This window comes from Ascidiella aspersa, chromosome 2 (assembly GCF_963924565.1).
Source record: "Ascidiella aspersa chromosome 2, kaAscAspe10.2, whole genome shotgun sequence".
In the NCBI taxonomy this organism is placed as follows: domain Eukaryota; kingdom Metazoa; phylum Chordata; class Ascidiacea; order Phlebobranchia; family Ascidiidae; genus Ascidiella; species Ascidiella aspersa.
This window is the reverse complement of record NC_139448.1, coordinates 31,258,271-31,270,018: the sequence shown is the minus strand read 5'-3', so window position 1 is coordinate 31,270,018 and position 11,748 is coordinate 31,258,271. Positions and strand designations below refer to the sequence as shown.

Genomic DNA, 11,748 nt, shown 5'->3' with positions numbered 1-11,748 from the left:
ACATTTTTTAATCCACCAATGGTGAACGGAACTGAGGGAAAGTAAGTGTAAAAGTAATGTAATGGTTGTGGCTCGATACTTCCCATTGGCCAAGAAGAAGGCGGGGAATTTCTGAACCCAGTCCTCTATGGCAACCTGTCACCACTATAGGAAGAACATGTGCTGGGAACTGCGCATTACGATAGGTAAACATTTTAACATATTTTTTGTGGTATTGGTTATGGTAAGTTAGGTGAGGTGTAGGAAACAAAAGCGTGATCTTATTCAAACTCAATAAACCACATCCACAGGGAACAAGTTACCTTAATCAAATAGAAAGTTACAAACAATAGTTTCTATTAGTAAAGCAAATATTCTACATGTTGGGCACCTGTTCGATTGCCCACATCCAATGGGGGCTACAAATACGTTGCTCGCCACAAGTCAAAGAACGCAGCAGGCCATTTAAAAATTACCATGGCATACCTGTAAAAACCGTTTTAACTAAAAGGTGCTAGTAGTATACTGGATTAACACATTTAAGTAACACTGGTATAAATACAACTAAAACATACATATACATATACACAATGTGTATTCTGTGATCAAGCCTTTCTGGAGTCATATTGACCAACGATAACGGAACCTATATATAGTACACAAGATGCCTTTGGGGAGGCTTACCTAAACCAGTCAGCCTGATCAGCATTGTAGTACAAGCAAGGACAGTATAGAAAAACAACTAGCCTGGGTGAGATTCCAACCACTGCCCCAAACATAGCATTTTTTTTCATTAAGATACTTTATCAACCTACCTCAATCATCATGTCCCCAACATGAGTGTCATGCGCGTTATCCTTGAAAACTTCGACCAGTGCATTCGCGAGCCATGAGCCCGATTCATTGACAAATGCGAGATTATCTTTAAAAAAGAAACGCAAATTGTAAAGCTTCAAATTATTTTCAATCTAGTAAGTTATATTTACAAATTTTTCACTTGAGTCATAGTTTTTTGCATCAGTGAAATTGTCAATTTTTTAGAACTTTACTTAGTATTAACACCATGTGTATACATAAGAATATAGAAAATTGTACAATAGGAAAATACCTTTGTGGGTGGCATAAACGATCATCGTGTCACACTTTGTTGGGATAACGCTCGGGTCATGCCTTCCATAGAGTCTTGCTGCGGCAATATCTGCAACACATTGTGTTTGCCAAGCAAATAGGTATATTCCAGACATATAATATAATCAATATATCTTATGCTATGTTAACAATTTATTAATGAAAAAAGTAAAAATATATTTTCTGTTTGAACTATTTCGGAATGTTGTGCGGTATTCCTTTTATCTAGCTTTTTAAAATGCTTATTAAGTGTAGTTTGTAAACAATTACTGAATATAACTGTTGTAATGGCTTGTTAATTCATTGTTTCAAATAACTTGATTCTACTTAAGTCATTTGGAAAAATCCCTTGACTTAGATCTAAGTCATTGAGTCAAATGACTTGGATTGAAATTAAGTGCCTTTTATAAACATTTTTTTCAATTGAATTGTTTATCTATATTTTTGTACGTAAATCAATTTGTGGATTCCTGTCTACGCCATGCATCAAGGCATTTCGCAATAAGGCTTTGTGATATAACAAGCCCCTGTCTTCTTCAAAGCTATGTTACTCTTTTGTCAGCAGATTGGTTTCACCAGAAAATTTAAGTTGTAAAAGGTCAACAAAAGTTCCAAGGGTTAGATTAGAGTAAAGAATGTTAAAGTTTCAAGAGTTAGACTGAAAGTAAGGGAGGGTTACAGTTCCAAGAGTTAGAGTAAAGAGATTTAAAGTTCCAAGAGTTAGAGTTAAGAGAGTAAAAGTTCTAAGAGTTAAAGTTAAAAGAAAGAGTTAAAATAAATCGTTTCTGTACTGTTGGTTTGTTAAATGATTAAAATGTGTTTTACGTCACAGGCAAGGGCTTCAAAATAACCCCAAGCATGTCCGAACAAAATTCGGATATTTGATTCCTTTATACTGGATCATTTCTATGCGTTTCTGGTTTATTTAAAATAATTATAATCATAACATTTTTAGGCAGAAAATTGGCCTTTTAGTAATGTAATTTTAACACAGACGTCAGACGTACATGTTTTAAGTTATAGACCAGGGTTTCTCAACCGTGGCCCTCGGCCCCCCTGGGGGGACACGGGACGGTCATTGGGGGGCCACGAGCACAGGTCTGTACCAATATTGTGGTATGGCAAAACCCGTGTCACTAATATTAATTTTTTTAGTTAAACTCAAACTTGTAGTGTTAAACCTTCTTTGACCTATAACACATTTTTTTTTTATACCTCAAGCTTGCAATTCTTGATCTGCTCGCCTAATTGTCAATCATTGTTACGTCACATACAACCAACATTTGTTTTTTTTTAGTTTCCTCAGTTCTTTTTTGGAAGTTTAGCCAGCATTTTATTAATTTGTAAACGGCAAGTTGAAATGACAGCAAAACTAATACAAGGATGTTAACGTTTTTTTCACAAAATGATTGTTGTTGTTCCATTGATAAAATTTTGCGTTAATTGCGTTAAGTAGTCAAAGCAAGCTCAACAGAGCTAAGAGTTGAATTGCACATACTTTCAGAAAAGTTTACTATTAAAAATACGTTTTAACACGAAGAATAAGCAAGGTTTTGTTTTATCAAATGTCGAAAAACTAGCGATGTCAAATGCATGATTACTACCGTCAAAACTTAGAAATCATTGCGATAAAAAGCATCCCCAAAGAAGGAATGGTGATGTCAATGTTATTTTTGCCATAAGAATACGATTCGACCAGGAAGCGACGTTACCTGATTTTGGATTTTAAATGTATTTATTCATCGGCTTTCGTTCAATCGAAGTGTTTTTATTAACGTGGTGAAATAAAATAAGTGAAAACACGTTAAACACAATTCTAGATATATTTTTTAATCTAGGGGGCCACTAGGATTAAAAAACTTTCAAAGGGGGCCACGAGGCATGATAGGTTGAGAACCACTGTTATAGACAATTAAAGAAAAAACGTTCAGTTCATCCCCAGTCTCCCTTACCTAAAGAGGTCTAAAATGCCCCACATTATAAGATGCTTACCAACATTGCTTTCCACTTGGATAGGAACTGGAAGGTTGAATTGGTCTATTAAAAAATCATAAAGTGATAAAGAGTATACATTTTGCATCCATTTGAACAAATGCAATACAAGAAAAAAACATATTGTGATGAATGTACACATCACGAATGTAAAACATTCGTGTTTTACTACAAAATATTCGCGCATTACTACAAAATGTCACAATTATAAGCTTTGATACATAACCTACTTCCTCTGCAGCATTGAAAGATGATTAGCTTGGGTTTTCCCACAAGATGTTGATTTTTGTCGCCGTCAAATTTACCAATGATCTTCTTCAGTAAAATGCCTTCATTTGGCCATCCAACCCCCAAGACAAATTCCTGTCCATTTCCTAAAGTTTGTTTTAAATAATAACGATTAAGTGTTTATTTATTTTGTATTTGCAATAATCGTGCTGCTGTAAGGGAAACAAAGACAAATTAAGTTGTCCTTCTAGTAGAGACGCACTAAGTATTTACTTTGGCGAGCAAGGTCGCAAATTGTTTGAGTGGAGTTTAAGCCACATTTTTGTTGCGATGAAAGTTCTGCGCGACATAGAGGACTGACAAATTCCTTTACCTGATGTTGTGCCATGGCTGAGTATAATCAGAACGCAGTAATCCGATGTAGCGTGCTGTTCGTCGGTAGAAAATTTTTCTACTTCATTCAACATAGCCTTGAACGAGAAAGTATAGGGTCTCGTAGACTGCTGCGGTAAGTTACTCGAAAAATAAAACAAATACTCACCGGTCTGCTGAGATTTTGTTTCATCTTTACCTCACATCCCATCTATTTCCATAATGTTTTAAGTCGTTTAGCGCCTTCGGCGCTGGTCTAGAATCCTACCACAACGAAACACCATTTGGGTTAGGGTGCGGGTTAGCGTTTGGGTTAAGGTGGGTCAAGTATTATTATTAAACAAAGAATATAATAATACTTGACCCACCCACACCCGAACGCTAACCCGCACCCTAACTCAAATTTTGTGCGTTGATTTTAGAACTGTGGTAGGATTCTAGACCAGCGCCGCGCCTTCTTTGTAGCCCAGAAGATGGCAAAGTTTATCGCTTTCGGTTTCCAAATTGTTTTCAATAATCAGAAACCGACCTTTGGTTTGGTGGGAGATGCTGTAAACCTGAACAATGAAATTTCACATAACTGTGCATCTAGGAAGAAAAAAAATTTCGTTTGATAATGCTAGTGTTAGTGCTAAAGCTGATAAAAAAACTTATGCAAAGCATTAAAATAACACGCTTTATAAAAAATTGCATTAAACTTTAAAACATATAACCATAGAGCACTAATACTAGAGGCGACACTCGTGAATATCGGCAGATCGGTCACGCTTGGATGAACCGGGTAAGATTCGACCTTTTCCAATGTCGCTTGATACAGCAGTGGATAAAAAAGTGAACATGACACACTGTTGCATTCCGGGGTGCAATTATACAAACCGATCAAAGTTTGTTAGGTCTTTGTTTGCCATAGGAAGACCAGATTTGGCAAAACATGAAGAGGAAAAAGCGCACAGGACAAGCTTGCGTCATTTCATTTTGCAGTTTAGAGATCCTTGCCAAAATGACAAAATTAAACACATGTTACATAAGGAAACGTAGGTTGCTGTTTTTCTGTATATAAGTGCTCGTTTTAAGAAAATGATAATATATTCAGGGCGGCGATTTGTGAAGCCCATTTTGAAAAAGAGAAAATTATTGCACATGCAACAAGAAAACGATTAGCGATTGGAGCACTTCCAACATTGCTCCTGCCTACAAAATCTCATTGCAATAAAGAAAAGGTAAGTTTTATAACGAAATATATTTTGTAAGTGCATCTGAATGTTGTAGTCTATAACTTTTAATTTTTTATTAATCTTAGTCAGCCAGAAAACCACCAACAGACAGACAGCCTCCTTCAGCTAAGATTAAGCATTTAGAGGTAGGTAAATTTAAACCTCCCAAATATATAAGTTTATTTGCAGTATTATTTTAGGTAAATGGTCTTTTACAACACGACAGGAATGTTTTTTTATTGAACTTCATGAAAAAACTTACATTCATCCCAGTGTTAGGTTTGTGAGGTCCACTGAATTTGTAACTGGGCATTTCACCGCATACTTAATTTATTTTAATGATTTTGTTCAGTGTCTGTATATCACCATCAATTGAAGTAAATTGGATTGCATATCATGGGTGGAGATTGGTTTCTCCCAAGCTGGACATTAAATATTCCACCCTAAATTCTTTCCTGGGTATGACATTTAACAGCGTATTATCTTAAAATAACTAAAGTTTTGAATGACACTTATTTGCAAACAACAATGTTACAACTTGTACAGTTAAGCTTGAAGAAATGAGCATATGCAAAGGTGTAAATCAGGCAACAAAAAATACATCTATACAAGTACTTCAATGGTGGGAAGAAAACCACTTGGCATCAGAAAAGATTATTAGATCTCCAAACTGTGATGTTTACGGTAAAACATTTGTTGTGTTGTTCTTACACTGTAAATATTTTTAGAATGTATTTATGTAGTAAAATTCGGGGAAAACTGCATTAACTGTATGAGGTATGATGTAAAGACAGCATATAACCGGAAATATGCAACAAAAACAGATGTGCCAGATGAAAGTTACGAGAATGGTGTAGTAGTGACTGAAGATCTTCATGCTGATATAGGGGTAAAACACTTCTGTGTTTCCTAAAATGATCTGTATCATTAAGATTTATAAAAGCATGAAATCAAACGTTAAATGATTTATAGGACTTAATTAAAAAAGAAGTGGGAGAAATGAATGCATGGCAAAAAATGTTTTTTGCAACACAACAATGCAAACCGAACAATAAAGGGTCATCGATATCACCCTGATGTTATCAGATGGGCAATTGAACTTTATGCTCGATCTCCAGCTGCGTACAGACATCTATCAACGACTGGAGTACTTGTACTTCCATCAGCAAAGACTTTACGCCATTATAGGTATTTTTTTAAAAATTAAACTGTATAGTAGATACCATAATTGGTTTATTATTTTAGGATCTCTGGAACGGGTTCAGCCGGCATAAACAAACAAATATTTTTGGAACTAGCAAAGCTAACTAGACCTGTTGATGCATTCATTACTATTGATGAAATGAAAAGTACTTTTCTAAGTTTTGTGTTTTTTAAATCTTAAAAAGCTAATTTTTACTCATTTTGGCATGCAGTAAAGGAAAATTTGGTTTACCAGTATGGAAAATTGGTTGGATTTACAGATTATGGTCACAGAGCTTGTGAAGAAACTATAGCATCACATATCTGCAGTAAATATTTAGAATATTTTTTTGTCATTATGAATTAGTGAATAACATGTTTTTTATTATTATTTAGTGTTCTATGTGCGCTCTTTTAAAAAGGAAATTTCAATGCCACTTTCTTGGTGGCCTACAACAACAACTCCAGCATTCCAACTAGTGTCAATGTTTTGGGAAGCAGTTGGAATATGTGAAAAAGAAAATGTTCATGTTCGTGCAGTAGTAGCAGATGGGGCAAGCATTAACCGGAAATTTTTTGAATTGATTAGTGGACGACAACCTGAACACAATAGCATATATTCAGCTCCAAATCCCTACAATGATGAGCCAATACTTCTTTGCAGTGATACAAGCCATCTCCTAAAGGTATGTAACAAATGCCAAAAGCAATGAGTATGTTAAATTGCAGCTAAAATACAACTATTTTTGTTTAGACTGAATGCAACTCGCTGTATGCCTCAAAAGCAGGTGGGAGAAAGTATATGCACAAAAATGGACATGACATACTGTGGACACATATACAATTGCTACACAAAATTGAAAAGAGTCGCCATTTGCATAAAACTAAACTATCAGAAACAAATATGAATTTAAATTCTTATAATAAGGTTTGTTTTTAAAATTAGGCTGAAGATCAATTTTAATTTTATTTATGTTGCGCTAAAGAGGTTGTATCCTTTTAGATGCGAGTTTCATTTGCTAAAGAGGTTTTGAGTTGGTCAGTTGGCCAGGCACTTCTTCAGGATGTTAAAATATCCGAAGGAACATCAGAATTTGTTTTACTATTTGACAAGTGAGTATTTACTTTGTGTAATGGTTTGTGGTTGACAGTATTATTAAATGTTTTTTTACAGGTGGTTTCAAATAGTGACATGCAATGCAAGGGATCCAATCCGTACAGTTGCAGATTCCAGACTTGTTTGGCTCCAAGACGTTTTTTTAAATATCTATTAGATTGGAAAGTTTGTACTCCACTTAGTTATTGAGTATAATGATACAGTACTTCTAATAACATTAGGTACTTTTTGTAGGATGAAGTTAATAACAAACATCCTGGGGAACACAAGAGAATTTTGGCCAAACCTACTCCTGAGGGTCTCTTTTTTACTACAAAAAATATTATTTTTTTGACTAAAAGGTTGTTATGCAATGGAATGGATTATGTGTGCTTGTGCATGTTGACTCAAGATGTTCTTGAAGCTTTTTTTGGCAATTTGGTAGGTAATTGTGTGTGCAATTAAAATATATAATAAACGATGCAATTTTTTGTAGAGGGCTTACATGCGACGCAATACCAACCCTGACATTTCTCAAGTTGGATATGGAGTATCTGCGCTTTCGCAACGCAAGTGTGTTAAAAAAATCAAGGGTGGGAACACTACTTATGGTAAACTCAATGCTTGGAGATCAGTATGTGATGAACCTCTTCCCAAACACCAGAGATTAGAAAATAAATAAAATATTGCTGCATTTACTATACTCGAGTTACAAACACATAAAACGTACAATGTTGAAACAAATGCTTTATTTTTTGGGAACTTTAAGGTCCCCTCTTAAGCCACGTGTAAGTTTTGCTGACTGTTTCGTGTACTTTTGAAGTAAGTGTTTAGCAAAATTATGTCCAAGGACTTTAATAAAAAGATGCATTATATATCTTACTACTTCCTCTGTTTTTGTTTGACAAGTGTCGAATTTGGTACTTTGTGTTTCAACAAATCGATTGTAAAATGGGTCAGTGTTCAGTTGTTTATAAATGTTAAAAAAATTAATATCTTTCACTTTATTAGCTATTTCTCTATTGTGCAAGTAGTAGACTCTCAAAAGTAGTCCTAACATTCTGGTAGAAGGGTAGAGTAACATACATCCAGGTTTTTGCATTGACATGGAAAACACTCCCTGAGGTGCATCTTGGCAAAATCCATTCAGAAGATCAGGGACTGCTTTTCCATATTTAACAAAAGCTTTTCGCATTACGCATCTACCAACATACTCCAAAATTTCTGAAATAAATTTGTACAATTTTAGCATCTACATATAATAACACATGTGCAAAAAACAGCTTTACCTGTTTCACGTGTAGTAACACCTGCCACCGCGTGCTTGGCCTTTTCTTCTTGATTTACAATAATGGCATCGAAGATTTTGATCAAGAACTGAGCAGTCGCATGCATTTTTGCAAACTTGCGCATATTTTTTGTACAGCAATTCTGGTTTGGGGTTAAGTATAAATTCCTCTATAGTTGATTGGATATACAATCTGCAGACATCAGTACATACGTCTGGTACATCTATCATTACATTTTTAGCCATTTTTGCAGCTATAGAATAAATTTTTTCCACTTCTTGAGGTGATACATCAGTTGTGGTAGCACCAGGATGACCTGAACATTTTGCACTGTTAGCCCCAGTCTCTTGATCAATTTCGATGACAATCAGGTCAATTTCCTTCTCTAGGCACGTTACTTCTTCTGTATTCATCTTAAGGTATGTTTTATATCCAAAAAAATAACTACCGGGGGGTTGCTTTTTATTTATTAGAGAAAACTTTGAGAAAATTTTAAAACGTCCTATGCAATTACCAGCAAAATCAAGTAAAAATGGTCACGTGGCAACGCTTCATCCAAGCGTGACCAATCTGCAGAGGCTGGTCGAATAAAAAGGTGTCGCGATTCTTTATTTGTTTAATTTTTGCAAAACTAAAACTTTATTCGAAAGAATAAAGTTGTTTATTACCTTATTGTTTTAAAAAATATGTATTTTTTGCTAAACAAGAAAAGTTATGATTGATTTCACGCTTGAGTGAACAATCAGTTACCTCTCTAGTATTAGTGCTCTATGATATAACTCAGAGGTTCCCAACGTGGGCGGTACCGCCCCCTTGTGGGCGTTCGATATGAAACAATATTGAGCCCAAGGGGGCACTAGTGTAAAAAAGGTTGAGAAACACTGATATAACTGAACAGCTAGTTTTAACAGAACGACGTAAAATATGCACTAGCTATTATTGTTTTTTATGTTTTAAAGATCAGACAGAAAAGTGTAGCTTTGTCCGCAGCATTATGAATGCATAAAAAGGCGTACAATATTTGCGGTAAACTCTCTAAATTATAATACCCTGGTGTGACTATAAAAAGTGGAAAAGAGTTAAACGACGACAGTGGTTGCATGTCGCTGTAGTCAAAACTGGTAGAGGTTAAATAGGCATAATTTGTTCTTTATTTAGCCTTAAACGACGACAGTGGTTGCATGTCGCTGTAGTCAAAACTGGTAGAGGTTAAATAGGCATAATTTGTTCTTTATTTAGCCTAAATAGGCAACGTTGGAACAAGAGTAACTTAACAGTAGCTATATCCGATAATATCGGATCGGAGCCGATACCCGATGACAAGTAGGCCTAATAGTATTGGCACTCGTCTGTTACTCGGCTTATGGGTACCGAAAGTTTGTGCAGTTCAGACGTGTTTTTTGATCTAACATAAAATATCTTCTTAAATAGGTAAATTACTCGCAGAAATAATTGCGATAAAAATCAAAGAAAAATAAGCTTTATAACGCAAGGGCAAATTTCGGTAAAATGCCCTAAAAATCATTACCATTGTACTCATCAATTTGATCGGTTTTGATTAGTTCAACCAAACTATGACGTCATGTGGTATCGGCTTGGTTCGGGATAGATTTTGTCCAAAGCATCGGGTATCGGCATCGAAATAAAATAGTAAGTGGGAACATGAAACCGTGATTGTGTGTGTTGTGGTTGTTAAAGAAAAACATGACTCGAAAAAAGGTGTGTGCCTCACCATCTAGGAACCTCACCGCACTTCACTGGTAACAATATGGAGCAAAATGCTACAAACTCTTGAGGCTACATTCATAAAAGACTGAATGAATTCTTGCGAAGCGTATTAAAATGCAAATCAGATTTACTCACTTGATTTACGGCACAGGAGCTATGCCCCGCACCCAAGATTTATAAATATTTTACTCTTATCAATTTGTTTTGTAGCATTTATGAGCAGTACCGTAACAGTCGATCACAGGCACTCCACACCTTTAATTGGCACGCACTGTTGCGTCACAAACGATGTAGTTAATATTACGTTCGCTATACATTAATGTAGTTACTTTCAGTCAGTTTTTGCTCTTTGACTGTTTTTTGAGTATTGCGTTAACCTTCAGTCAGTTGCTGATCAAAACGGTTTGCTAGCATTGTTATTTGTGTTCGTTACGGCAGTTAATAAAATGGTAAAAGCCAAACAAAACAGTTTTTGCCCCCCCCCCCCCCTCAAAAAAAATTTCCAGATGGCTACGCCACTGCTTACTTCAGTGGTCGGCAAACTTTTATTGTCGCGGCCAATAGCCCAAAAAGTATTCCTTTTAGGGCTATTGAAGGCCCACTACGTAAAACTACTACGAAAACAGTGGCGGATACAGGATATTTGATTTAAAGTAAAAATATTACACGGCGACTTGATGGCAAAACGCTATCATGTTATAATGTAAAACATATTATTAAACGAAAACAATACGGTACACGCGAAGCGCGAAAAATTTTGCGTTTACATATGGTTAAAGTTAACAAAAACATAGTTCGACAGGCTCTCAGGACCACATTTGTCACGTGGGGCCTTTCCAAGTTAAGCCAATATAAAAACTCTATGCCACGCCAACTTTTAAAATAAAGTGCAATGAATGTACGATTATCACGCGGCCCACAGCTACATGATAACACTAAGCTATTCAAAAGTAACTCGCGGCCCACATTTGGGCCGCGGCCCACAGTTTGCCGACCACTGGCTTACTTGGTCAAGTTCCATTGTTGTTATTCCCAGGTTATGCATTTAGAGTTAACTGTTAGACGCAACAGATTTCCTTAAAACGCAAACATAGCAGATGTAGTTGTAAATCAGATTCGCGCGAAGCGCAAAACATTTAAGCTTTTAGGTAATTAAAATAGCCATAAAATATAGAAAAAGGCCCAGAATCACAAAATGATCACAAACTATGTCGTTTATCTGATCTTGAGTAAACGGCTTACTTCGTCTTTGTGAAGATGTTGAAGAGTCTGTGTTATTGCAGTTGCTAGTATTGCCATCTTCGTCTTCCACTACATCCAACATCACAGCTTTATCCGAAATCAAAACTGGCAGGGACGCAAAAACGGGAACAGGAATTTCAGGGCTGTGTGCAACCGGCCGATTCTTAGGCTAACGTATGTTACTTCGCGGATCTGTCGCGGATCTGTAATGTAACTTGATCTCACAACCAACAGTCGAGTAAATCGACGTCAACTTAATAAATACGTTGCGATACCCGACACGTTATTGTATAATCGT

At 35.9% G+C, this 11,748-nt stretch overlaps 1 protein-coding gene across 1 annotated transcript; it reads right to left on the bottom strand.

Moving 5' to 3' along the window:
- Positions 1-260: 260 nt before the first annotated feature.
- LOC146164892 (caspase-3-like) lies at positions 261-4,011 on the bottom strand. Its single transcript, XM_083380872.1, has 7 exons — positions 3,869-4,011; positions 3,701-3,797; positions 3,330-3,473; positions 3,100-3,144; positions 1,088-1,177; positions 795-901; positions 261-302 (listed from the first exon to the last, which is right to left on the bottom strand). The coding sequence occupies exons 1-7, from the start codon at positions 3,908-3,910 to the stop codon at positions 261-263; spliced, it is 567 nt and encodes a 188-aa protein (XP_083236998.1). The 5' UTR covers positions 3,911-4,011.
- Between the last annotated feature and the right edge of the window lie 7,737 nt (positions 4,012-11,748).